Below are 27,573 nucleotides of genomic sequence, written 5' to 3'. Positions count from 1 at the left end.
TTCCACATTGCACGGTTATGTAAAAAATTCTTTATTTATCACACTGTGGTTTTATCTTATGGTTTAAATTAGAAGGGTATATGTTATTACACATCTGATCACTGTTATCACTAGAGGTTTATTAGCTGCGCACAATATATTTTGTTCACCTCATTCATAAACCTTGGCCCCTTGCAGACGCACTTACCAGAACGCCCTCCTACTGTCTCTGTACGTTGTTCTTACCAACCAATTAGATTGTAAGCTCTTTGGAACAGGGACTTCTTTTCCTAAATGTTACTTTTATGTCTAAAGCACTTCTTCCCTTTGAGTTATTTATATGATTGTCACATGTATTACTGCTGTGAAGCGCTATGTACATGAATGGCGCTATATAAATAAACAAAAAACAATGGTTAAAAAACAATGATATGCTGCACACCATGAATATTATATACATAACAGTATTACCGGTGCTGCTGGTTCAAAAGGTATTGATATTTTAATTAAAGCAGATAGAAGTGAGCATTATGTTATACCACATTTTATGAGTGAACCTAGGCCGGACTGCTTTAGGTGTTATAGCTGCTCAGTCTGTAACAGCTTGATTGTAGGTAGTGAATTTGTCCATCCTAGAAGTGGCAAAAAATACAGGATATGCAATAGAATCACCTGCACTACTACCCATGTCGTGTTCACAATTAAATGTCCATGTGGGCTAATGTACGTCGGCAAAACCAATAGGATGCTCAAGACGAGGTACATTGAGCATAAAAGACAGGTCGGATGACACGGTATTGATTACCCACTGTATAGAGCATAGACACACTACCTCATCATTGAGAATAATGGGCATTGAACACATTAAGATAGCAAATACAGGTCAGGATAGAGACACTCTACTGTTACAACGTGAAACCTTTTGGACGTTCACGTTAGACACAGTACAACCTAAGGGATTAAATGATTAGATCTCATTTGGTTGTTATTTGTCTAAAAGGTGACTTGTCGTGTGATGTGGTGGTTGTTGCTGCCAGTTGACCTCTGTTAATATATAATATGTGTAAAAAACGCATATATAAATATTTGCTCAAGGATTCCATGTTTAAAGATTTTATTACACATGGGAGTAATCATTAGCATGAAACAACATATTCCTGACATCTTTATTTCTTTTTCCACCAAGGCTGAACGAGATTGTGCTTTTTATTTCTTTGAATAAAAGAAATGGACCGTTTCTGATATAATCCCCACTCATTAAGAAGAGGATGGCGATGGATTCATAAAGACGACAGCCCCTGTGGAGGACAGACCCAGTGGTGGGATTCAAAATGTTTAGCAACAGGTTCACTCTCACGGAGGGGGGCAGGGGGGAAGAAGAGGGGGGGAGAAGAGGGGGAGAGAGAGACGGGGGAGAGAGAGACGGGGAGAGACGGGGGAGAGAAAGACGGGGAGAGAGAAGGGGGGAGGGAGAGAGAGAAAAGGGGAGAAAGAGAGAAGGGGGGAGAAAGACGGGGGGAAGAGAGAGACCAGGGAGGGAGAGGGACCAGGGGGAAAGAGACATGGGGGTGGGGGGTGTTAGAGACCACGGGGAACCAGTGCAAATACAAATGGACACATGCAAACTACACAAGCAGGCAAACTGCACAGGACACAGGCAGGCCACACACAAAACACAGCCCCCCTCACATCTCCCCCAAACATGTCTTCCAGCTCCCCTCACATGTCTTCCAGCCCCCCACACGTCTTCCAGCCCTCTCACATCTCCCGCAACCCCCCCTCACATCTCCCCCAGCCCCCGTTTACATCTCTCCCAGCCCCCTCACATCTCACCCAGACACATCTCACATAACCCCCTCACATCTCACCCAGACACATCTCACATAGCCCCCTCACATCTCCCCCAGCCCCCACTCACATCTCCCCCATCCCCCCCCTCACACCTCCCCCATCCCCCCCCTCACACCTCCCCCAGCCACCCTCCTCACACCCCTGCAAATAAGTGCAGCCTGCAACCAGTGCAAACGGACACAGGCAGGAGACACAGTACACAGTCACGAGACAGCACACAGTCACAAGCAGGAGACACAGCACACAGGAGACACGCAGGACACAGACTCACCTCTGTCTGCTGCACGTTTTTTCGCTGCTCTTTGGCCCCACCCCCAGGCTCCTGCCACCTTCTCCTGATTGGCTGCATTACACAGCAACAGCCAATCAGGATGGAGCAAGCTGCCCAGCCCCTTAGCAGAAGCTCTGCTCTCTCCCTTCTCGCACCGGTTCAGCGAACTGAGGAAAATTTAGGTACAGGTTTGCACGAACCGGTGCGAACCGGCTGAATCCCACTGCTGGACAGACCTGTGGAGATCGGCATGCAAATGCAAAAGATACCAGGATGTGAAGGAGGGCCGTAACCTCGCGGGATTTCGGCTGAAGGACCAAACCGGATGAGGAGTGACGACGCTGGAACGCGGAAATGGATGCGTGGAACGCACGACAGCGCATGCGCGTGACGCACTTCCAGTATCATCCAGAATCAATGAGGATCAGAAGCAGCAGTGGGGATTTCAAGAAACAGCCGAGGGATGATGTTACAGCCAATCTGAAGCCTAAAGATAAGACTGTCAATTTGAACTTTGTGCTGATTGCTATTTGTTCAGCTGTCTGGTGTTTATCACTTTATTAGTGATTGTGGGGGGTATATATACTCTTGTTTTTGTCTTTAGCATTATGCCTTTTCCCTTGAGAAAGACCTACTAAGGTAAAAACGGTCGTTGTGTATGGTGCAATAAATTTGAACTTTTGCTAAATCCGTGGAGCACTGGATCCTTCCTTTTCATAGCTATATAAATAAAGACATACAATACAACAATATTAAGTAATTTATCGTGATACAAATATTCATCAAGATATTAACATCCAATAGAAAACAAAATATCGTCAAAATATTTAAGGTAATTTATTGCAAAACATTTCTTCTACAAATGCATTTAATTTTTAATAAATTGTGAAAAAGCAAATATATTTTAGATTATTTTAATTTTAAGAATGAAACATTGTTTAATAAAAATGTTGCACAAAAACTACACTCCCACTAAGGCCTTTTCTTCACCATTTATAATTGCACCCCTACCCCCTTCTCCTGTACACTAATAGGGCATGGGGAGGCGTGGGTTAATGGGTATGGGGAAGGAGGGGTCAAGAGGCATGGGTGAGAGATGCGGAGAAGAAAGGGAGAATGGGGTTATTAAGGGGGGAGGGGGGAGAGTGAGATTACCAGCAGGATTCCTTATAGCTACAGTATGTGAAAGTCATGGAGCTTCCAGACCCGCTCCAGTCTCTACTTTAACCACACTCAGTCATCTCTCTGACACAGTCCCTATCCCAAACGCCTCTCTTTCAGACCCACCTCCACTCTGCAGCCACAGATAGGAATGCCATGTTAATAAGGAATGGTAAGTATTGAGTTACCGGCCATTTTTATTACTATGCTACTGGTATATTGCCCAATCCTCCTCTGAACAATCAAATGTTTTATCTCATGTATGAATCCTCTCATGTGTAAGCTTTCCCCACACTATGTACATGGACATGGTTTCTCCAGTGTATGTATCCTGTGGTGTTTGAGGAGGTGGATCTCTTGAGAAAAGCTTTTCCCACACTCTGTACATGTGAATGGTTTCTCCCCTGTATGAATCAACACATGTTGGAGGAGGTGCGCCTTCCGAGAAAAGCTTTTACTACACTCTGTACAGGTGAATTGTTTATCTCCTGTATGAATCCTCTGGTGCAAGAGGAGGCTGCCCTTAAAACCAAAATGTTTCTCACAGTATGTACATGTGAATGGTTTCTCTCCTGTATGAATCCTCTGGTGCCTGAGGAGGTTGCTCTTTTCATGGAATTGTTTCCGACACTTTGTACATTTGAATAGTTCCTCCCCTGTATGAATCCTCTGGTGTGTGACGAGGCTGCTCTGAGCAGTGAATTGTTTCCCACACTCTGTACATGTGAATGGTTTCTCCCCTGTATGAATCAACACATGTTTAAGGAGGCTATCCTTCCGAGAAAAGCTTTTCCCACACACTGTACATGTGAATGGTTTCTCCCCTGTATGAATCAACACATGTTTGAGGAGGCTATCCTTCCGAGAAAAGCTTTTACTACACTCTGTACATATGAATGGTTTTTCCCCTGTATGAGTCCTCTGGTGCATGAGGAGGTTGCCCTTCTTACTGAATTGTTTCCCACACTCTGTACATGTGAATGGTTTCTCTCCTGAATGAATAATCCTCTGGTGATTGAGGAGGGCATTCATAGTACTTAACTGTTTCCCACACACTGTACAAGTAAAAGGAGTCACTGCTGTCTGAATAATCTGCTGTGAAAGAAGTTTCCCCTTCAGTGAGAAACTGCTCCCACTATCTGTACATGTAAAGGTTTGCTCTCTACTGGGGACACAAACGTGTGTGAGCAGGTCCTTGTTCAGTGAGAAGCTTTTGCCACACTCACAACAGAGAAAAGGCTGAGCACCACAGCTTCTTAAATCCCTCTCATTCCTTTTGCTGGACCCATATTTAGAGTCCGTTTCCGCTGTGTGCTGTACACGGTCTGTAAATTCACCATCGTGTGGCACTGGTTCCTTGTACGTGTCCAAAATGTGGCAGGAATCATTGTTTTTTGGCACTTCTGGGCTGCGAGGAGTCAGACAGCTTCTGGATGTATCAGAGCTCAAGTTCTGTTCCCCATTCAGGCCGTTCTCTAACAGAAGTAAACAAAAAACACAGAACAAATGTTTTCAATCTGTAAATCAAATTACTGAAAGCAAATTACAAATCCAAAAAACTGAAGAACGTACTTTACCAATACTTTATTTTGTTAATTTTCTTTGTACCCAGGGTTTTAAAATTGTGGTCCCTAATGACTTTGGTGGTGGTCCCTGTCACGGAGGACTGACCTGATCAACAATTTTATATTTTGGGGTACGAGATTGAGCACACAAGTTGAGCAAAATAAACTGACATTTATTTCCTTAATAGACAGACGCACGACAACCTTAGAATATACTTGACAAAACACTGAGGGAGAGAACGGGATAGAATGTCTAGAAGTAAAACAATGCACCCGAATATTGTCTTTTAAAATGCAGTCCTGTTGCAAGGGGCACACTTTGCCAACCCAATAAGTCCGTGAATATTGCAAAGTTCGTTCTGGTCCGTTGAGGTTCGTTAGATAACCCCCAGCACTAACGAAATCCTGAAGCAGAGTTGTGTCCTTGGTTCCGTTGTAATTAACTCGTTGCATTCAGGAATCGTTGCTGCTGCTCTCATCCGCTTGTAGAAGCAAAGTGGAAATTCGTTCACATTGTAGAACAAAGACGAAAGACAACAGAGATAGCTCGGGAGGCATGTATATAGGGTCTGAGAACATCTCCAACATACCCACCCAATCCCTCTCGTGGGAATTTTCCCATTCACCAATCCCCAACTTACCCACAGTTTGCAGAGTGGGCACTATAGGGATTTCCGGTTAATACAGCGCCTGTGCGACATGGACACCTTGGCTGCTTAACAAATGTGTACTCCCCTTTTTACCTGGCGTCTCCCAGGCTAGGAGTTGCCCGCAAGGTGTGAACTAGCCCAGGATCTCTCATTCAGTAACCATCCCGGCTATTTCACACTTTGCAGCTCTGGGGGCTTTCAACTGCAAATCTTCCCTAGACCCATAAGCGCTGCCTCAACGGGGGGGGGGGGGGGGGGGTCTATGAAGTTTGAGAAGGAAGTGCCCCCAGCTCATGTATGTAAAAGCATTTGGTCAATAGTTGCATATCAAAGGCAAACAGAAAAAATGTACCCTGCATGTACTTTTAAAACTGCAACCAAAAATACACTTTATTAAAAATATATGTTTTACTTATCCCAAATTTATAATTTTAATGTGTGTGTGCTTGGGGGGTGTTACTCTGGGGCTGCACACCAAATTTCAGAGTGCTAACCGTTCCCGGGTTGGGGCTTCTCCTTGGACTGGCAATGCTGGGGTATGGGCTTCTCGCGTCAATTGACTTGCGGTTAACTGAGTTCCCATGTCAATTGCCGGCTGCCTTGCAAGTTACGCTACTAACCGGGACGGGGATACATTGTATCTGATAACCACTTGAGACTGAAAACCACAACCCTTTGATTCAATTGACCTTGCGGTTACGATTTCCAGCCTCAGTAATGGATACCTATACCTCTCAATGGAACAAAGAGACTGCGCCACGCTCCTCCAATTAACTTGCGGTTTGGCGCTCGCAGCGACATCTTGTGTCCAAAACCCAGTAATGCCTGTATACCATGTAATACATTACCGCAGACATATACAGTCCTGCAAAATGGGGACCATAAGGGACAGAGGGAAAAATAGTACATGTATGGTGCATATAAAATTATCCCCTTCATCCCCAATACGAAATAGGGGTAACCAGCCGAGCATACTGCCTTTATGAATGCGCTGATTAGCCCATTTTCGTTACAGTCCCCGAAGACTTGAAATTTATTTATAGCAGCTCTCAAGTGAAATAATTTTGATACATATATAACTTGTATTCATTACTATATTGTATTGTATGTCTTTATTTATATAGCGCCATTAGTGTACATAGCGCTTCACAGTAGTAATACATGTGGTAATCAAATAAATAACAGATAATATAAATAACAGATCATGGGAATAAGTGCTTTAGACATAAAAGTAACATTAAGGAAGAGGAGTCCCTTCATTATTTAAGGGTACATGTACTATCTTCCAAAAGATTATTAACATTGAAAATGTCCATGAGATGTAAAGTTAGACCAGGAGTGCCTTATCATATTAGTGCGTTAATAATATCAACTACCCAATAAAATAACCATTTAAAAAAAGTAAAATAATAATATAAACTAAACCATACAGGGAATTGCCCATGTATGTCTTTATATAACGCCACAGTGTACTCAGCGCTTTACAGCAGAAACAATACAGTACAGGGAATTATAATACAATAAGTGCAACAAACACAATCAGACAATATGAATGGAAATCCCTGCCCTGGAGAGCTTACAATCTAAGTGATGCAGTGACTACACTGCCCATGTAATCTTCTGCCGTAAGACCCACATAAACTAAACTGCTCCATTTTGTGTCATATTTTGTCAGTCACAAATACTATTCATATTATTTCCCAAGCACCCTTGGTGTAATATTTGACTCCTCTCTTTCCTTCTCCTCTCACATTCAGGCTGTTGATAAATCTGGCAGATTTTCCCTCTGCAATGTTTCCACAGTCTGCCCTCTCCTAAAACTCTCCTGCATACCCTCATCTTCCAACTATGGAAACGTTCTCCTCTCTGGCCTTCCCATCTCCCAAATGCCATACTCTACAAACTATTCAAAATGCCGTTACTAGAATTCTCTCACTAAATTTTTGGTCTGTCTCTAGTCCTCTTCTCATGAGATCCTTTAAGTTTCTCCCCATCAAACACTGTGTACTTAGTAGAATATACAGTAGAGAGAACGAGATTCTACTTTCCCATCTTACATCTTAGCTCTCACCTCCTTCTATACCCCTTCTAGCTCTGCTTAGGGCTGTCTCCTCTCTGTTCCATATGTCTCTACAGTACTCTCACATCTAAAACCTGTCTCCTTGCTGTGCAACTCCCTCCACCTCAGCCTTCACCAATCCACATCCCTACCAATCTTCAAGCAATGCCTGAAATCTCATCTCTTCAATTAATTGCTTAGTTTGGGCCCCTGGCTAGTCCTTGCACTTCTGATGCACTTTCGTCTTCCCTGACTTTGTTTTATATTGCACTTACTCTTATTGTATTCTGTAAATCTCCCTTTATTCCATTTAGATTGTAATCTCTGTAGGTCAGGGATTCTCTAGTCCCCATTGTTTAACCTCCAGTGTAATGCACTTGTGAAACTTTGTATATTAACTCCCTGTATTGTCTTGCTAATTCTGTAAAGCAGCGGATACCTTGGTGAGGCTATGCAAAAAAAAATATATATACACACACACCTGTGTATGCGGAGCTGGAAGACACCATACAGGAGATTTACATGAAGGAGCTGGAAGGTGACTTCTAGCACTGCAAGATTTCTCATGGTACAAGACTGCTTAGTGTATATACAGTATGGCACAATCTTCTCTAGTATGAGCGAGCAAATTACAGTGATCATTTGGTGTAAAATCTGGAGAAAAGGGATTAATCCAAGATTATCGGGCCAGTGTGGCTTAACCCCTTAATTACCTTTGCGGTTATTATCTGATAAGGTGTTTTAGGGGGTGAAGCACTGCCTGATGAAGCACAGTATCATGTGAAACGCGTTGCGGAGCTCACACAGTGCTATCGGTATACAGTCAATTGGTGGAATAAGCCCCAGCACTCCTACAAACAGCTAGAGACTCTTTCGGTCTGCCTGAGTGAATTTCATGCTGGAGAACCGGCGATCGTGGTGGGCTACCATAAACGGGTCCTGCGAGAAGCCGCAACCCAGAAGTTACAACAACGTGGTGCCGAGCAAACCAGCCCCAGCGCGCGGGACTGATCCGTAAGCCTCAGCACCTGCCCCCTACACCTAGGATTCCACCAGGACTGCTGCCCATGCACTGCTCTACTGGACTTATATATTCTTATATGTAAGTTTTTACTTGTTATTTTACTACATTGTTTTATTAAATCTTGACCCTTGGTGCGCTTTTGTGTTTTACTACTCTAGGTTACAGACCCGTCTGATGGATGTCCCTCAGCCTGGGTCCCGGGGGGTTCAGAGTTCGGGAGAGAGGCAGCTGTTTCCGTGTATTCCACGGGCCATGTGTGACACGTGATCGCGTCGCTGTCACAGCAACAAGCCACATACCCAACCCGAATCCCAGGCGTCGGAATCAGGGGGCAAAGTGGCCTCCCTCCCTCAGTCGCGGGAAGGTAAGGCGCTCCGGTAAAAAAAAAAAAAAAAGGGGGAGGGGGGGGGGGGGGGGGGGGTCGCGTTCTCGCGGGAGTCTTGCTGTCTGCCGGTGTTGGTGTATTGTAGCCCACGTCGCAGTATCCCTCTGGGTTGCGGTAAGTCCGTCTTAGGTGAGTACCTCCAGGGGTTTTCTTACCGCAGGGGGATGCAGTCCAAAGCTAGGCGGAAGCGGCCGGCACCTCCAAGTCTGCGGGGATGTAGCGCTTCTCCGGGGCTGTTACTTCGGTTTCGTCTGCTTCTGCCCCGCGAGTCTCTCCGATGCTCGCACAGGGGGGTCTTCAGGCTTCTGGCTCTGGGGGTGGTGTTCTTCGGCAGCCCAGGAAGCAGGGGGAGTTAGTCCAAGAGCTCGGGCCAGTGGAGTCATGTCTTCAGGGTATCGTATAGTGTAGAATTTCCCTTTGTGATGTATGGTCAGTTTAAAAGGGATCCCCCATTTATATTTTACTCCGTTATCACGTAACAATAGAGTTAGAGGGCGCAGTCCCTTGCGTCGGATGATCGTTGTTTTTGACAAGTCATTAAAGACTTGGAGGGGTTCTTCCTGGAACTGTATAGGGTCCTTCTCACGGCAGGCGCTCACGATCTTCTCTTTGGCCGTATAGCTATGTAGGCGGACGATCATGTCCCTTCTCCTGTTGGTGTCATCCGACCTCGGGCCTAGGGCGCGATGAGCCCTATCAATTTCCAGCTCCCTCTCCTCCAGGTCATCACACATGGTTGTAAAGAAATCTTTGAGGTATTCTCGGAGGTGGCTAGGGAGGACCGCTTCAGGGATGCCGCGTATCCTGATGTTCTGGCGGCGGTCCCGGTTCTCTTGGTCCTCGAGACCATCCCTCAGGGAGCTCACCTCTGCACCCAGCCGGGCTATTTCCTCATCAGCTTCTTTCTGGTTTGTTAGGGCCTCCTCCAGCCTGGCCTCCAATGTCGTGGTTCGTTTGGTGAGGCCTTATATGTCCAGTTTTAACTCATCGACCGCTTCTCTCAGGTCGGCCTGCAGGGATCGGTATAGTTTACTGTGGAGTGCCTACAGATATGACTTAGTGATCCCCTACTCTGTGACCAGCATTTCGGCAGGGCGATCTCGGTCTGTTGCTGTGGGCGTGACCCTCGTGCTCCGGGCGGGGAGGCGCCATCTTGTTTTTTTGTGCCCGTGTCGAATCTCTGTTTAGACGGGGTAAAATACTTTGAGACTCCCTGTCCGTTTTGTTTTTTTGCTTTATGGGACATCCTTGTGTATTCAGGGGTCTGATCAGTGTAATTTGGGGTCTTAAATTCCGGGGTAAATCTGCTTAAAATTAAGTTTATCCGTGAGGGTCTCAGGAGCTCTCCTCTTACCCTTCCGTCCCGGATGACGTCATCGGCACGCCCCCCATGTGAGAGTCTCTTTAATATGTAGCCCCCTCTTTTTCAAGGGACCAAAAGTAATTGGACAATTGACTCAAAAGCTGTTTCATGGACAGGTGTGGGCTGTTCCTTCATTATTTCACCATCAATTAAGCAGGTAAAAGGTCTGTAGTTGATTCCAGGCGTGGCATCCACATTTTGAAGCTGTTGCTGTGAACCTACAACATGCGGTCAAAGGAGCTCACAATGCAAGTGAAACAGGGCATCCTTAGGCTGCAAAAAAAAAAAAAAAAAAAAATCTATCAGAGAGGTAGCAGGAACATTAGGAGTGGCCAAATCAACAGTTTGGTACATTCTGAGAAAAAAAGAACGCACTGGTGAGCTCTGTAACACAAAAAGGCCTGGACATCCACGGAAGACAACAGTGGTGGATGATCGTAGGATCCTTTCCATGGTAAAGAAAAATCCCTTCACAACATCCAGCCAAGTGAAGAACACTCTCAAGGAGGTAGGCATATCATTATCCAAGTCTACCATAAAGAGAAGACTTCACGAGAGCAAATACAGAGGGTTCACCACAATGTGCAAACGATTCATAAGCCTCAAGAATAGAAAGGACAGATTAGACTTTGCCAAACAATATCTAAAAAAGGCAGCCCAATTCTGGAACAGCATTCTTTGGACAAATGAAACTAAGAACAACCTGTACCAGAATGATGGGAAGAAAAAAGTATGGTGAAGGCTTGGAACGGCTCATGATCCGAAGCACACCACTTCATCTGTAAAACACGGTGGAGGCCGTTTGATGGCATGGGCATGCATGGCTTTCAATGGCAGTAGGTCACTAGTGTTTATTGATGATGTGACAGAAGCAGCCGGATGAATTCTGAAGTGTATAGGGATATATTGTCTGCTCAGATTCTGCCAAATTCAGCGAAGTTGATTGGACGGCGCTTCACTTTACAGATGGACATTGACCCAAAACATACCGCAAAAGCAACCCAGGAGTTTAAGGCTAAGAAGTGGAATATTCTGCAATGGCCGAGTCAATCACCTGATCTCAACCCGATCAAGCACACATTTCACTTGCTGAAGACAAAACTTAAGGCAGAAAGACCCACGAACAAACAACTGAAGACAGCTGCAGTAAAGGCCTGGCAAAGCATCACAAAGGAGAAAAAACAGGTTTTGGTGATGTCCATGCGTTCCAGACTTCAAGCAGTTATTGCCTGCAAAGGATTCTCGACAAAGTATTAAAAATGAATATTTTATTTATGATTGTGTTAATTTGTCCAATTACATTTGAGCCCCTGAAATAAGGGGGCTGTGTATGACAGGAGCAGCCCTGTAGGATTCACACAGCATGAGTCCCATTCAGATGCAGGGACCCCCGCAGTGTTAATCCTGATGGGCCATTACGACTGCTATGCACTGTGTCGCAGTGCGATCAATGCTTTGCACACCAGCACATGCTCTATGGCTGCTGATAGATACAAGATGCTACATCTGTACATACATACACAAGCCCTAATTACTTGCCTGGCACTAGCACACAGTTCTCCTCCGTCCCCGCCCACACACCTACCAGTCACTACCCCAAGCCAGCCGCTCCACTAGTTGGAATCAAATACATCTACTTTATAATTATATTACTAGTTGTGGTAAACACACACACACACACACACACACACACACACACACACACACACACACTAGATTAAGCAAAAACAGGGCTACTGAGACCAGGCGAGAGGACAGGCACTGGACACACACAGACAGGGGTCAGTTCAGTCAGTCACAGTTAAATAGTACTGCAGGTTTTATTAAGTAAATGCAAGAAGTGTTTGACCTGGTTAATGGCTATAACCAGGGCCTGACACACTGGGCAAAAACTCACTCTCCCTCCCTCCCCCCATCAAAAGTCACTCACCCTCCAAAAAAACACTCCCTCTCTCCCCCACCACACTTACCTGCAGCAGGGTCCTGATGGCATAGTGCGGCCTTCTCCTGTCTTCTCCCCTTCAAATTTATATTTTCCCCCTGCAGCAGCAGGTAAAATGGGCGCGTGACGTCAAATGACGCAGCGTTGCCATGGTCGACGTCACGTTGCCATGGCAACGCAGCGTCATTTAACGCCGTGCAGCCATTTCGACTGGAGCTGCAGGAGAAAAAGATTAATTCACAGAGCAAGGCAGAGATGGCCGGGAGACGCCGGGGGGTCGCCGCCACAGGTAAGCTCTCAACAACGGCCAAAATGCACACGCCCGTGGTGAGCGGGCGCGTGCACTTGTCGAGCCCTGGCTATAACTATAACAAAACAACTGTACAGCCAGCAGGCAGTTCTACAAGCGTGTAACCAGGCAGTTCTACAAGCGTGTAACCAGGCAGTTCTACAAGCGTGTAACCAGGCAGTTCTACAAGCGTGTAACCAGGCAGTTCTACAAGCGTGTAACCAGGCAGTTCTACAAGCGTGTAACCAGGCAGTTCTACAAGCGTGTAACCAGGCAGTTCTACAAGCGTGTAACCAGGCAGTTCTACAAGCGTGTAACCAGGCAGTTCTACAAGCGTGTAACTAGGCAGTTCTACAAGCGTGTAACCAGGCAGTTCTACAAGCGTGCACCAACCCAATTACAATGGGAGTTATATTTAGAGGAGTGTACCCTAATAAGATTGTATATTATTATTAATAACTAGTGGCAGCACGGATGTGGCGGAGTCACTAGTCCGTGGACTGGTGTGTGAATTGAATGGACAGTAAAGTTAGGCGTACAATGTAAAGTTAATTAACAAATAAGAATAACAACTAAATAACTTGTAATTTAATTGTGAACAGTGATATCTATATATACAAGACTGAAAAAAATGTTTGTGTGTGTATTTGTTCCCCCTATGTGAGCTGTGCCCACGGACGGCCACAGCTCATTGGCCTGAATGTCACAGCAGGGCGTACCCCCCTCACATTGCGTGCACCTCTTGGCCTCACTTGGAGTTGGAAGCTCGCTTGGCAGGACCACAACCATGACAATGCTAACCACGGTCCTCCTCTTATCCCTCTCTCGCTCCCCTCTCTCGTTCCCCCCCTCACACCGCTAACCACGGCGCCACCGCTACCCTCACTCCTCGGTGCCACCGCCTCACCTCTCTCCCTCTCCCCCCTCCCCGGTCACAGCAAGTCCAAGCCTCACCTGCGCCGCAGGCACCGCTAACGGGCACCCACTCCTCGGCGGCACGCCACCGGCCGCCGCCTCTCATATCACGCCGCTGCCTTCCGCCCGCACACTCGGCTCTTCTCACACCGCGTGCCCCGTATTAGCGCCGGGTGGGGAGGGGAAGAAGAAGCCAGTGGTCATGCGAGCGGGTAGCACCCCCCCCCCCCAATCTGCAGCTCTGAAGACTCAGGACAAACACAGCCTCCCCGTCTCACCCTTCCTCCGCACCTCTGCCGGGGGGGGGGGGGGGAAGAACAGGGACTCAAGAGAGAGGGGGGAGCAACACCATACTGACTGCCACACACACACACACCGACTGCCGCGCGCACACACACACTGACTGACACACAGACTGACTGACACACAGACTGACTGACACACACACTGACTGACACACACACTGACTGACACACACACTGACTGACACACACCGACTGCCGCGAGCACACACATACTGCCCGACGCGCCCAAACACACAGACACACTGCATGAAGCAGTAAAGGGGGGGGGGGGAGCTGTAAAGGGTGGGAAGAAACAGATTGGTGTGAACGGGGGACAAAGAGAGAGGGTGGAGACAGGGGAAGAGAGAGATAGAGGGGGGGAGGGGAGAGAGGGGGGAGAAGGGAGACAGAGAGTGGAGCAGGAACATTACATCCCAAGCAATGCAGGGTATATCAGCTAGTAACAGTGTATTTACTTCAGTAAAAAAATTAAAATGTCCTGTTGTCCTATTTGATTCAGATTTAGTTAAAACCAGGTCCAGATAGCAGCCATCCTATAACACACACACACACACACACACACACACACACACACACACACACACACACACACACGTACACGTGTGTACAAACACACACACACACGTACACGTGTGTACAAACACACACACACACGTACACACACACACGTACACACACACACACCCACAGCTTTTGGTCATTGTCTTGGCCTTTAATATCTTTTGGATCCATATTGGCCAGAGGACAGTAATTTCTGTGTGTGACATGTCCGGCCCACAGTTATTTTACATTTTCTCCCATGTGTAAAGGGACAGAGTTTTGTTTGTGTTTGAACTCATCCATTCTTTCCCGGTCTCTCTGGGTAATACCCAGCATACATCTCACCTTAATTCAGAAGCTTCAGACCGCTATAATAAATATCTTCGCAGTTAGGGTCTCAGTTTCACACCCATACATGAGCACAGGCAGAATACACTGGTCAGACAGGGGAAGGGTCTCTTGAATTTGTTTTTCCAAATGCGTTTTATCGCATCTATTGACGGTCAGATACCCATAACTCTGCATTTCCAACCTTTATACGTGTTTGAGAGCCATATTGCACTTCTAACTCTGCTGCACGTGGCTTGTCCCAGAACACCCTGCAGGCCTGGGGACTTCCTATGAGAGGCAATTAACCATGAATATTCACTAAATGTGACCATGTGCCTTGTAACAAGATAATATCCCTTTGTGCAGACAAAGGTGAAAAGGTACTCACCAGAGACAGGAAATGGAACAGTTTCACTCTTAATTGGGGTCAGATGTTCCTCAGTGTTCGGCTCTTCTTTCTCCGACTTAATCTCTAACCTCTCCAGCACAACCACTGGGAAACCTGGCAACAAGAAAAGGGAAATCCATCATGTAAAGCTGGGAGTGGGGGCGCTTCTTGTGATATCAGTATACACAAATACTCTATACTGATTCTTATGGGGGAGGGGTGAAGTGATTGATTTTATTTTATTAACCCTTTGACTGCTGAGGGAGTTTTTACCCCTGGGTGCTGAAAACATTTGAGCTAACAATGTTCAAACCTCAATAACAATATTCTACATATAAATTTTGACAAATCATGTAATTCTATATTGTCGTTTAATATTATTTCCCAAAATATTGCAGTAATTTCAGTCCATTTTTTAAACCTACTAGTGTAACCCTGTGTAGTTTTGGGGTTATAGTTCTTTCTCCTCCTGTGCAATAATCCCTGGTAAGGGCAGGGTGCCAGGAGTAATCATGTGGTATTCCTCCACACACATGTGCTGTGCAGTAAGACAGTGAAGGTAGTGTCATCAGGCTACGTGTCCAATTACAGTGACACAGGGGTGTGCCTATTGGAGCTACTTATTGCATAGCATTTCCTGTATTTAGTGAGTTCCTCTCCCCCTTGAGAGAGGTGAATCTATCCTAGCAAACTGCCAGGGCGCGGGCAGGTTTTGTGGCCCTTCCCCTGGGGGTGGTGTGGGAGACTATTCCTCTTACTCCATCAGGGAGTAAGGGAAGAACAAGGACATCTTCGAGGGCCCTGACTAGGAGTGGTGTCCAGGGACTTCCTTCGGGTGACAACCTGTATGATGAGCGGCTGAGAGACCGGCTGCATGATGGGCAGTCTGCCAGTACTTAAGGAAATAAAGTATATCTTTGATAAAGAACTCTTCTCGCCTGAGCCTGGAGTCCTTCAGGGAGAAGCTGCACCCAGAGGTTCTCTTTCAGAGACTCCTACTGGGGATCTGGGAGAGATAGAGGCGCTGTACCAATAGTGAGTATGACTGAGCCATACCTCGAAAGCCAGTCCTGATGATATCCCCCATACCACCGCGGGAGACTCAGGAGTCCTGTAAGGCAGCAGGCGCACCACACTATACCTTACCTAACAAGTACACCATTTACCCTAGGGTACCCGACATGAGATTGGGGGGGAGGGAGGAAACAGGGTTACACTGAATAAAGACAAATGAGGATGTAAGGGCACTTACCACAAACAGGAAATGCATCTATTTCTTCCTTTATTGGGGTTAGATGTTCCTCAGTTTCTGGCTCTTCTTTCTCTGACTTAATCTCTAAGCTCTCCGGTACAACCACTGGGAAACATGGCAATAAGGAAAGGAAAATCCATCATGTAAAGCTGGGAAAAATATACAGAACTACACAAATATTAAACAGTAACCAAGTAGATAACTAACAACAGTGTCCTATGATAATAAATCTCTCCCTGCAGCTGGTTGAGTCTCCCACCCGAAGAGAAAAGACATAAAGGAATAAAATCAGAACTAAAGCGCACAGGAGAGATAAAAACAGAACATAGTGTACTCTGTATAATAACAACAACTAATGACAGGGGATAGAACGGTGTTAGAGTTGGATCTGATCTGTAGATCTTTTGGTAGTTTTAGAAATGTAGCTTTAGTCTCAAATACCATCGTTACAGTTTTGTCAGTTTGTTTTGAAAAATCATGTATTCAAGTCTAGAAAAATAAGATTAAAGTGTGTGTCCAAGGTCAGAGAGGCTAGGGCTGTGTGTATATAACATTCTGTCATTCGCATACAGGTGCATTAGTTATTTTACATTTTCACCATGTGATAAAGGGACAGAGTTTTGTTTGTGTTTGAACTCACCCATTCTTTCCCGGTCTCTCTGGGTAATACCCAGCATACATCTCACCTTATTTCTTATAGCGGTCTGAAGCTTCTGAATTATCTTCGCAGTTAGGGTCTCAGTTTCACATCCATACATGAACAGGCAGAATATAATGGTCAGACAGGGGAAGGTTCCCTTGATTATGTTTTTCCAAATGCGTTTTATCGCATCTATTGATGGTCAGATACCCATAACTCTGCATTTCCAACCTTTATATGTGTTTGAGAGCCATATTGCACTTCTAACTCTGCTGCATGTGGCTTGTCCCAGAACACCCAGCAGGCCTGTGGACTTCCTATGAGAGGCAATTAACCATGAATACTCGCTAAATGTGACCATGCTCCGTGTAACAAGATAACATCCCTTTGTGCAGACAAAGGGGGGAAGGTACTCACCAGAGACAGGAAATGGAACAGTTTCACTCTTTATTGTGATCAGATATTCCTCAGTGTTCGCCTCTTCTTTCTCTGACTTAATATCTAAACTCTCCAGTACAACCACTGGGAAACCTGGCAATAAGAAAAGGGAAATCCATCATGTAAAGCTGGGAGTGGGGGCGCTTCTTGTGATATCACCTCCTGGTATTGGTGTAGGGATGTGTTATATGTTCCCTTTGCTGCAGCAAGTTCCCAAATGTAGTGTTGCGCAATAGTGGGGAGCGAGGTCAGAGTGGAGAGAGGTCGCGCATGCGCAGAGAAAGCGCGCGAACGGCTGGCCAATAAGGTATAGGCTTAGCCAGTAACTACAACTTCCAGGAGCCTTAGCAGTCACCTGACGCCAGGGAGCCAATAGGAGGGCTGGATTCTCGGGAGGCAGGAAAGGGAAGCGTGGGGGAGAGACCACGCTAGCAGAGGGGAACCGGAGGGCAAAGGAAGAGGTAGTGTAAGTGCCCTGTACGAGATATGCTCAAGCTTTTCCTACCAGTGACAGTGGCTAAGGTGTTATGGGAGAGATACTTTCTTCACTACGGATTGCCGAACCAACTGCATTCTGATCAGGGCAGGGATTTTGAGAGTACTCTCATTCGGGAACTATTGAAGTTGTTGAACATCACCAAGTCCCGGACTACCCCGTACCATACGGAAGGGGATGCCATGCCCGAGCGTTTCAACCGAATGCTACTTGACATGCTGGGCACATTGAAAGGCGCTCAGAAGACTGAATGGAGCAAGCATGTAGAGACGTTGGTGCATGCCTATAACTGTACCCGACATGAGTCTACAGGGTATACGCCGTACTTCTTGATGTTTGGACGAAAAGCTAGACTGCACGTGGATGTGCGACTACGGATATCTACCGATGGGGTATCCAACAGGACGCATTTTCGATATGTACAAAGGTTACAAAACAGCTTGCACCAGGCCTACAAATTGGCTGAAAAGGCGGCGGCGCAATTAAATGCGAGTAACAAAAGGAGATACGATCACAAGGTGCGGCATAAAGAAATTCGCCCGGAGGATGCAGTTCTCCTCCGTAACCTGGGCATCCCCGGGAAGCACAAACTGGCCGATCGGTGGAGAGATGGGGTGTATAAAGTGGAATCTCAGATGCCTGGCCTCCCGGTATACCGCATCAAGGACTCCGAAGGCCGGGTAAAGGTATGGCATAGGAACCATCTCCTTCCTATACCTCAAGTAGGGGACAATGACTTGGAAATGGCCACTGTTTCACTTGATGGAGAAGCTGATAGTACAGAGGATGGCCCAGAGACTGTAATAAATGCCACCTCTGAGAATCCTATGGAAGGAACCTCTCAAAGGGGCCTTCCGACCGCGGGGGCATCTCCCGAAGGAGCTACGGGTAAAGAGCAGAGTTTGAAATGTCAAATGAAACTTGCTCCTCTCCCGAGGAAGTAACCGAAGAACAGCTTCGCAGATGCAACCTCCAATGAGGATGGCTTATGATCAATTCGGGGCACCCCATTATGAGGCTCAGCAGTGGGCTCGCCATAAAGTGAGATCTGTAATTGGCATGTTCAGTGAAATGTATAATCTCATGTAGAGCATACAGAGTAAGGTGTACGGAAATGTAGATATGTTATGGTTACAGTACGTTCCCAAGCGGGGACGTTGGATTCTGCGAGGGGGAGAATGTAGGGGTGTGTGTGTCAGGCACCTTATGCTGTTGCAGTGCGTGCCCGGAGAGAGTGGTAAGGTTCCGCGGCGGCCCGATAGTATAGGGCGCCGCCATGTTTATTGCACAACATTCAGAGGGCACTGGCAGAGCAGAGAGGTCGCGCATGCGCAATGCAAGCGCGCGAACGACGGGCCAATAAGGAAAAGGCTCCGTTGGCGGACTACAACTCCCATGAGCTCTAACACAGTCACCTGACGTCTGGGAACCAATCAGGGGGTTGGAATTGCGGGAGGAGGAAAGGGAAGCGTGAGGGAGAGACCACGCTAGGCAGAGGGGAACCGGAGGGCGAAGGAAGAGGTAGTGTGGGTGCAGGGGGTCCGTGACCCACCTGCATAGGACAGATCTTCCCCGCAGGACCCTAAGAGTATCCCTGAGCCACAGTAGAGTAAAGTTGCTGCAGGGACGCCCTATAGTGGTAGCGACGTTTCCCATTACTGTATATCTTAAGGGACAAAGTACAGAGTTGCGGTTGCCGCAGTCATCTGGGACCAGGTAGCTGAGCATCGTGACATCAGGAAGCAAAGCGTTGGATCGACGGATCCTTTTTGAAGCTGTTACCGGTCACCGCAGTGACCGGAAGGTATTTACTACAAGTGCACCAACACCGGTCAACAGGCGCTGATCCCACCTTAGGGAACACTCTTTGGGGACACTAAGTGGAGTGGCCAAAGGACTGAGCCTAGATAACTATTTAGTATATGGACACGGTGTGGGGCACGCGGTGACGGGATAGAGACATTACTCATTAGGAGCGTGGCCGAGCCACTAACGTTATAAGGACATTGCCAGTTATTAGTGTGTGTTATGTATGGTTGCAAGTGCTAAGTGATAAGGTTATTATTGCGTTACAGTAAACCCAGTTCAAGCATGTGTGTTGTTATGTTTCTTGCCCAGGGGAATCTTACATGATGGGGATCCTGGGTAAGTGGAGGCGCTGCGCTAAATAAGTGTTACCTCAGGCTCCCAGCTAGCGGAGGCTCAGATCTCCTGGAGCCACAGGTGTGTGCGGTACCCGTAGTCTCTTTAGAGTGTCAGAAAGAGGGCTTCATTGGTATAATACCTCTTGTAAAGAAATTTATTACTAGCACTTCTGGCAGAAAATGACTTGGAGTTGAGTGTAATGGCAAAATAATCAGATATTCCCACCTCGCAGATCTCAAAGACACCAAAATATCTCCTCTACTCACTTAAGTGTGGATCCATGCTGGCAGTGGGCAGTGCTGCTCTGGAGGTGCTGGCAGTGGGCAGTGCTGCTCTGGAGGTGCTGGCAGTGGGCAGTGCTGCTCTGGAGGTGCTGGCAGAGGTTCCTTGATCTATATTTATTGGATGACAGCTGTGCTTGTATAAAAGAGAAAACAGAATAGGAATGACCTGTTTTTTTGGACAAATATACACAATTTTGTATATATGAGCTTTCAAACCTAAGATTATTATCCCCAAAAGAGTCGGAGAAGACAGGGGCACCAAAAAAAAAAAACCCCAAAAAAGTTATGGTCCCTCCTCAAACAGTAACTTCATGTCAAACACTGCAAAATACATCAATGGTTGTGTCACAACATAACCATCTAGTAAAACAAACCGCATAGAGTCGGAGATAAACAGCCACAAGACCAGCAATGTCCTCTCAGTGTAACATAGTCACATACTGGACCGTTCTATAGTATGAATAAAGAGCAGATACAGTACATGAGTGAGACTTTGACAAATGCTCCCGATACTCTGTCAGGTCCAGCAGTTTTGCTCCATACTGACACATATCCCCTGAGGAAGTGTGCTTAGACACACGAAACGCATAGGGCTATCTTTTATTTTTGCTGGACAGTAAGGGACAAGCAGGACAAGCAGGTTTACTGCTGAGTATTGCAGCTCGTTGTGGAGGACAAGAGGAGTGAATATCGCCGCTTCCTTCAGCTTCGTCGGACGGGTTTGCCAGGCCTTGACGTCACGTCCGGTGACGTCACTACCGGTCCCGGCATACATCGGAGACGTCACTTCCGGTACGAACCAGGATACACAGAGGAGCACACGGCGTTCTTGGCATTCTGAGGACTCTCTACACGTGGAGCTGCCATCTTACCGTCTTATGTCAGTAACCGTCTGCCGTCCTGTGAGTGTCACTCAGGTTTTACCCAACTGGATTGGCGTTCCCGTTTTTGTCCAGCATTTTACTCAATCTAGTTATATTAAACTACTTTTTACTATTAGCTTTGCTTTTGTGTTTGTGTTTGTCTGTCTTGTTAGTAAGTCTGTGAATTCATGTCTGTGTGAATATTCATAACAGCGTTGCACTAATCATCTCTCTTTTTATTCCATGTTTCAAATCCCATGAACAAAGTCTGATCAGGTCACCCCAAGATTAAGAGACAGCGGATCACTTTGGGACTTGAATCACTTCCACTGGACATCAATGACTATTCCTAATTGGACTTATTAGGCGCCGTATCTCTTTTTGTTCCATACTGACACAGTCTCACTTTCCTATTTCATACGGCGAGAAGTGGGTAATTGTCAGGATTGCTGCTAGGCTCCGCCCCCAGCACACGTCACGCGGAGGTACCTCTGGCGCTCACGGACCGCTATCTGTATGTGCGCACAAACGCGATGCTCCATCCGTGGAGGCGCGTTCCCGCCGCATCACCACAGCCTCTACTATCTCTCACAACGCGCCGGGCTTCTCATGCACGCGCGCGGCAACCAAGTCTAGCAGCATCAGCTCTGTTACTCCTGCAGCCAATCCAGCATCATCCTATCGGCTAGTGTCTTATATGTGAGGTCATCAGCTGCTGGTTCCTGATTGGCCTTCCCTGCCTAATTATGTCTTGTCTGTCTCTCTGCACATTGCTGAGCATAAACCCTTGTTTATGTGCTTGCTACTTCCTGGATCTTGTCTGTTTCTGTGTTTCTTGCCTGAACCGTGTTGTGACCCCTGCTCGTACCTGGACCTGTCTCTTCTCTACCCCTGGACTTCGGCTTGTTATTGGACCCCCGCTCTCTCCTCGACCACGGCTTACCGATACGGACTGCTCTCCTCTCTCCAACCCCGGCCCACGGCAAGTACCACGACATACCCGAACTCTCCTGACCTGGCTACACGACTGACTCCGCACTCCGGACCTTGCTCTGTGGTTGTAGGGTTGTGGTTGTCCCCACCTCAGCCCCGCGGTCTAGTCCTGTTTGTGGTGAGCACACGTGACAGTAATGCAGAGGAACCAGTGCAGTGACTTCCCCTCACCTGTCCCCACTTCTAACCATATTAAATAGGGGGTTTGATCCCTCACACCCTCATTCTTTTCTTCCTTCTCAATCAGCTCCAGTTTCTCACATTCAGCGCCTTTGTACCAGGCAGGAATATCCTGCAATTCCACAGAACAAGGCGAGGGCCCCATTTTGATGAAGGCTGCTGTGTCCAGCCAAAACGTTGGTTTTCTTCACTTTAATAAAATTGGCTCACTTTCCTATTTGATACGGTGAGAAGTGGGTAATTGTGACGGTGAGCGGTTAACCAGGCTCAATAAGAAAGGTTAAGCCTACTTGGTTACCCCTGATCCATGTTTTAGGGTCCTAGAGTGTCAGTTCTTGGACCTGGCTGTCGTATATGCATTACTGTGACTGTGTGTAAATTATGCGACAATAAAGAATGTTTGTGTTTTTGCCTTCCCAGGAGTGCCAGCAAGCAGAGGTTGCTAGGTTAGGAGTTTCAGGGTGGGTTTTGCAGGGAAAGTCTTGCCAGATTTTGGCTATGTAGCGGGTTTTCCGAGTTACTGGATACCCTAAAGATGTACCTGGAAATCAGGTAAGATTCCCGGATACGTCGAAGCACAGCGTTCCGGTCAAAATCCTACCCTGGAAACGTTTTTGCGACTCACCGCCAGGATTCCCTGTTTCAGCACAAACGGGAAAGGTAAAAAGGGGCATAGGGGATCTAGGTATCCCCAGGATGGTACAGGGGTCCCTAGTATAAAGGGGGATGCCCAGATCATGCCCAAGTTACCCTGACCCGGGTATAGGGGTTCACGGGGTACCCCAGCTATGTGATAAAGCTGTGAAGTTTTTATTTGTGTGCCAAATGTAAAGTCAGGTTTCTACAGTGTGACAGGGATAAGGCTAGTAAGGGTAGAGAGTATATCTTATTCTAAAGGCGGACTTAGACAATTTTAGCACAAGGTACAGTGTAAAAGTGTATTTTATTAAAGGAATATATTTAATATGTATATATGCTTGTAACCTGTATATGAACTGTGGGATTTCCGAGTCCTGGGTTATGAGAGACCAGATGACCACCATGTCCTGGTATAAAAAAGGGCAACCCCCCCTCCCCCCCCCCCCATGTAGGGGCAGAATTTTCAGCAGGAGATTAGAGAAGTCGACGGCGGGGGTATCCCGTCCGCTGCACCGCATCAGGGTCGCTAGGGAACTTAGAGCCGACCTGGGTGTCTGGGAAGCTTTCCTCCAGGACTTTAATGGCAAAAAGCTTGAATAGAAGGGGGCAGTAGTAACCATGAGCTAGAGCTGGTCACATACGCGGCGGGGTCGCTAGGCGTCGGCGCTTACCTCGAAGGGGAATGGTGAGCATAACCATGGTCCCAGGCACGGTTAGACACAGGCTTAACCTGGAGCTTTTCCCCATCATAGTGGCGGTAGAGCTTTGGGCTAAGGAGCTCAGTAACAAACACATCATATTCTGGTCCGACAACCTGGGGGTGGTGGGAGCAGTAAACAGCCTCTCTGCAACATCAAGCCCAGTGATCCGGCTCTTCCAGGGGCTGGTGCTGCTTTGCATGCGCAGCAACATCAACATTAAAGCCAAGCATGTCCCGGGGAGATTAAACGTGATAGCGGACACATTATCACGGCTCAATTGGACAGTGTTTAGGCGAGCAGCGCCAGCGGCAAAGTGCCATAGGTCTAACGTGCCCTCGTCGCCTTTGGCAGATAGGGATATTGAACTAATGGACCTGGTCCAGAAGTCACTAGCCCCTCGCACCTGGAAAACCTACCTCCGGGCTTGGCACACATGGCTAGTATTAAAGGAAAAGGACAGAGTGAGGGTAAGCGAGGTAGCAGCGCGCGGATCATTTCCTACAGGCGTTTCCTACAGGCTCAGAAGACAGCTGGGGCGAGGCTGGCCAGTGTTGGGGCCATGTTGGCAGGTTTGGCTTTCTTCTGGAAGCTCCCCAACCGCAAGGACATAACTAAGGATTTCATAGTAAGGAGAATCCTCATAGGCTGGAATAGGGGCGAAGCCAGGAGAACTGACGGTATAGAGCCGGTGACGCCAGACAGGCTTGAGGGATTGATTATGGCAGCAAAAGAGGTATGTTTCAATGCAGCGCAAGGGAAACTGTTCATTTGCTGTGGCTTTCTTTTGCGCCTACAGGGTCGGCGATCTAGTGGCAGCATCTAAAGCAAGCCAGGGTGTGGGTTTGTTTCACGCGAACGTGATTATCAATGCTATGTCAGGGGCATGCAAGATTCACAGGTCTAAATCCGACCAAGCGGGAAGGGGAGCGTGGGTACAGCTCACGGGGAACCGTAATGAAAGTGTGCCCAGTGGCGTTGATTAAGTGCTACGCAAGGTATAGGCCAAAAGTAGGGGGCAATTTCCTCATCCATCAGGACGCAACGCCACTTGCAAGGTACCAGTTTCAAAGCATTTGTGGGCGGTGCCTTGCTGCTGGGGGGGATGGGTCCTAGTGTATTTGGCACCCATTCCTTCAGAATCGGCATCGATACAGCGGCAGCTAAGAACTGCTGTACGCCGGAGCAAATAAAGAAGCTGGCGAGGTGGAAGTCCAGTGCCTATAGGGGTTACATCAGGGCTAAATGGCACAGCAATGAGCAGACGCAAGAATATGAACATGTTTCTCCCTCTCAGTAGGTAGCTGCGCAAGAACCCTAGAAGTAGAGATCAGGAGTCATTCCTTCATTCATTGGCGCACGAACGGGCGAAGGATCAGCAGATGCGGCCAGCAGCTCGGTTTTACGGAGGAGAAGATGTATTTGCGTTGGCTTGGGAAGAAAGGAATGTGCTTGGTTGACCTGCAACCGGCTCTGGACATGGCGCTAGCAGAATTTCAGGTGAAACCGGGTGTTATTTTGCTACACCTCGGGGGGGAACCACCTAGCCAACACCAAAACACTGGAGGTGATTTATGAGTTACAACAGGAATGCGTCCGCTTGAGGGCGCTGTGGAGTGAAAGTTATAGGCAACTGGTCCGAAATAATTCCAAAGCGGATTTGGAAGGGGCCGAGGAAAGGGATCGGGAAGAGAAAGCTAGGTAGAAGGTAATATGAGGCCATGGGCAAATTCATCCTCTCTTGCGGCGATAAAACTCTTAAGCACAGAGAGATGGACGGTAGCTGGCCCAGAAGGGATGGCGTGCATCTATCGCCAAAGGGTTTGGAGGTGTTCCTAAGTAACATCAAGGGGATTTTTGCCAGAAGAATTAAGGTCAGAGGTCGCAGCTTTGGGTGGGTGTCGGGCCCAGAGGAGCCAGTGCACGGCAGAGGAGCCTCCGGGTGGCAGAGCTGCCGCGGCTGCCAAGCTCAGAACGGGTGTGGACTTTAGGGTCTGCCTTTCAGCTGAAGCCCCTAGAACAGCTCAGCAGGCTGGAGGCGCCAGCTTTAGGGCCGGGCTATGCCCAATCAACGCTGGTAAAAGGCTGGGCGCCAGCTTTAGGGCTGAGCCTAAACTGACCCTAGGGGTGGGAGGGGCAGGGAATGCAGCCCAACATCGGCTGATAAGGATCTCCCACTCCCATTTTGCAGTGCTTTGGGCGGGGGGGAGGGAGTGTGGCCGCTGGGCAAGGATCTCCCCCACCCCCATTCGCATGGAGCATCCTGGGCTGGCGGGCAGGCTGGTAGGTTTTAACATAGGATGTTAAAATAAATCTGTGACCTTTTCCAACATTATGTGTGGTCTCAAGTTATTTGGTTTAGCGTTACAAAAGGAAGGGTAGTGCATAAAGCCGCAGGGGGAGCATGTGCATGCGCGGCGCGCATAAGGTGTGCGCGCGTGGGGGCGCGCATGAGGTGCGCGGAGGGCACGCATGAGGTGCGTGGGGGAGACCGCATGGTCGAAACGTTGTGTTCCTTGCATCAATAAATTAGAGTTGAGCAAATCCGTCAGTGCTGTGCGATTTCTTGCGTTCCTGGGTATGCTGCAGGATATCATCCATTCATAGGAGCACCGGTAATTCTATCACCAATTACAACTGACGGTGGGAGGCTGACGTTGTTACAGTCGAGAATCGCGCACGGCCGCGAGCGGTGACGCGGCAGACCAAAGAACGAACAAGAGAATTGTATTTCGCGCTGTCACCGTGCCACGTGATGCTATGAACCAATCAAAGCACGGCCTAGCGCTGTGACATCATAGTCCACGCGCGTCACCACTTACCCTCTACAAACGAGCCCCGCGCGCACTATATTACAAGCATAATACAGACGTGAGGCACCACATGCTTGGGTTTCTATATGGCGGCGCATACACAGAGACCCAGACACAGCACCCACCTCTGTGCCTGGGGTCACCCTGCTCTCCCTCAGCTGTATTTCTGCACTGCAGATTGGGGGAGGGAAGAGGGCTCTGTGTCTCACTTCTACATCTCCAGCTCTGCACAGACCTCACCCTCCTCCTCTGCACAGACCCTCCCTATCTCCCCAGTGTCCCAGACACATGATTTAAAACTAGGACATGAGAATGCAGCAGATATTTGGGACATCAGAACATACTGTCAGACCAGGACTGTCCCCGGGCAAACGGGTCAGCCTCACACAGAGAAGCTATAGCCCATAACACACACATGATGCTGGCCCCTGTGGTAATGAAGGAGTTAAACTCCAACCAATACTCCCTCAATCCAATTACTTTCTAACTCTATTTAATAACTTTCCCAATCTTATCCTCACTGATTCCTAATGTTAATTCCCAATGTAAAATAACCCCCATTATCTCCCAGTCCCTGTGATACAGGAGGAGTAACCCCCCCAGTGCCAGAGGCTCCCCCTCACTATCAGAGGCTCAGCCTCTCAGGCTCCTGTGTGTAAGGAAGCTCAGAGCAGCACTGGGATAATGTGCACAGGTCACACAAGGGAGGGGAAGGGAGGAGGAGGAAAGCACTTACCCAATAACACAGGCTGAAGATCTCTGTGCAGCAGGGGGTGGGCAATGTGAGGGGGACACAGGAAAATGGACTTAGAGGCTTCAGAGCCTATTCCTCAGTGTGTCCCCCCCTCAGTGCCTGAGATGTGCACTTTATCCCCCCCTCACTGTGTGTGTACTTCCTATGGAGGGTGGGGGGAGCCCCTGTGATCTCTCAGTCCTTCCCTGTGGGAGTGACCTGGATTCCCCCCTCAGGATGTGGGACAGTCTGTGCTCAGGATCAGTGTTTCCTGCCGGAATCAAACCTCACACACCAGGACATCCGGCTGCAGCAGAGGGACCATAGAGAGGGAAGAGGGGAGGCCAGAGCGCCTCTAACCAGCTCCTCCTGAGGTTATATG

The 27,573-nt window shown here is 47.8% G+C and overlaps 1 protein-coding gene across 5 annotated transcripts; it reads right to left on the bottom strand.

Annotated features, from left to right (window-relative positions):
• Positions 1–2,999: 2,999 nt before the first annotated feature.
• Positions 3,000–27,482, bottom strand: LOC142488008 (uncharacterized). 5 transcript variants are annotated; one of them, XM_075588315.1, is made up of 6 exons: positions 27,195–27,482; positions 20,255–20,400; positions 17,327–17,440; positions 16,270–16,383; positions 15,018–15,131; positions 3,000–4,737 (listed from the first exon to the last, which is right to left on the bottom strand). In XM_075588315.1, the coding sequence occupies exons 2-6, from the start codon at positions 20,268–20,270 to the stop codon at positions 3,557–3,559; spliced, it is 1,539 nt and encodes a 512-aa protein (XP_075444430.1). In that variant the 5' UTR covers positions 20,271–20,400; positions 27,195–27,482; the 3' UTR covers positions 3,000–3,556. The 5 variants fall into 5 exon arrangements, with proteins under 5 accessions (XP_075444430.1, XP_075444431.1, XP_075444432.1 ...); XM_075588316.1 differs by having other exon boundaries at positions 20,255–20,380; XM_075588317.1 differs by lacking the exon at positions 27,195–27,482 and having other exon boundaries at positions 16,270–16,374; positions 20,255–20,512.
• Between the last annotated feature and the right edge of the window lie 91 nt (positions 27,483–27,573).

This window comes from Ascaphus truei, chromosome 2 (assembly GCF_040206685.1).
Source record: "Ascaphus truei isolate aAscTru1 chromosome 2, aAscTru1.hap1, whole genome shotgun sequence".
NCBI classification, from domain to species: Eukaryota; Metazoa; Chordata; class Amphibia; order Anura; family Ascaphidae; genus Ascaphus; species Ascaphus truei.
The sequence above is the reverse complement of the archived record's forward strand: the minus strand, read 5'-3'. Positions and strand labels throughout refer to the sequence as shown.

What these genes read in the sequence shown, in the direction of transcription:
- LOC142488008 (XM_075588315.1), bottom strand. An exon ending in AGATGCATTTCCTGTTTGTG is followed by an intron (nt 15,132 to 16,269) that starts GTAAGTGCCCTT and finishes TCTTGTTGCCAG; the next exon opens with GTTTCCCAGTGGTTGTGCTG. An exon ending in TGTTCCATTTCCTGTCTCTG is followed by an intron (nt 4,738 to 15,017) that starts GTGAGTACCTTT and finishes TACTTCTGTTAG; the next exon opens with AGAACGGCCTGAATGGGGAA.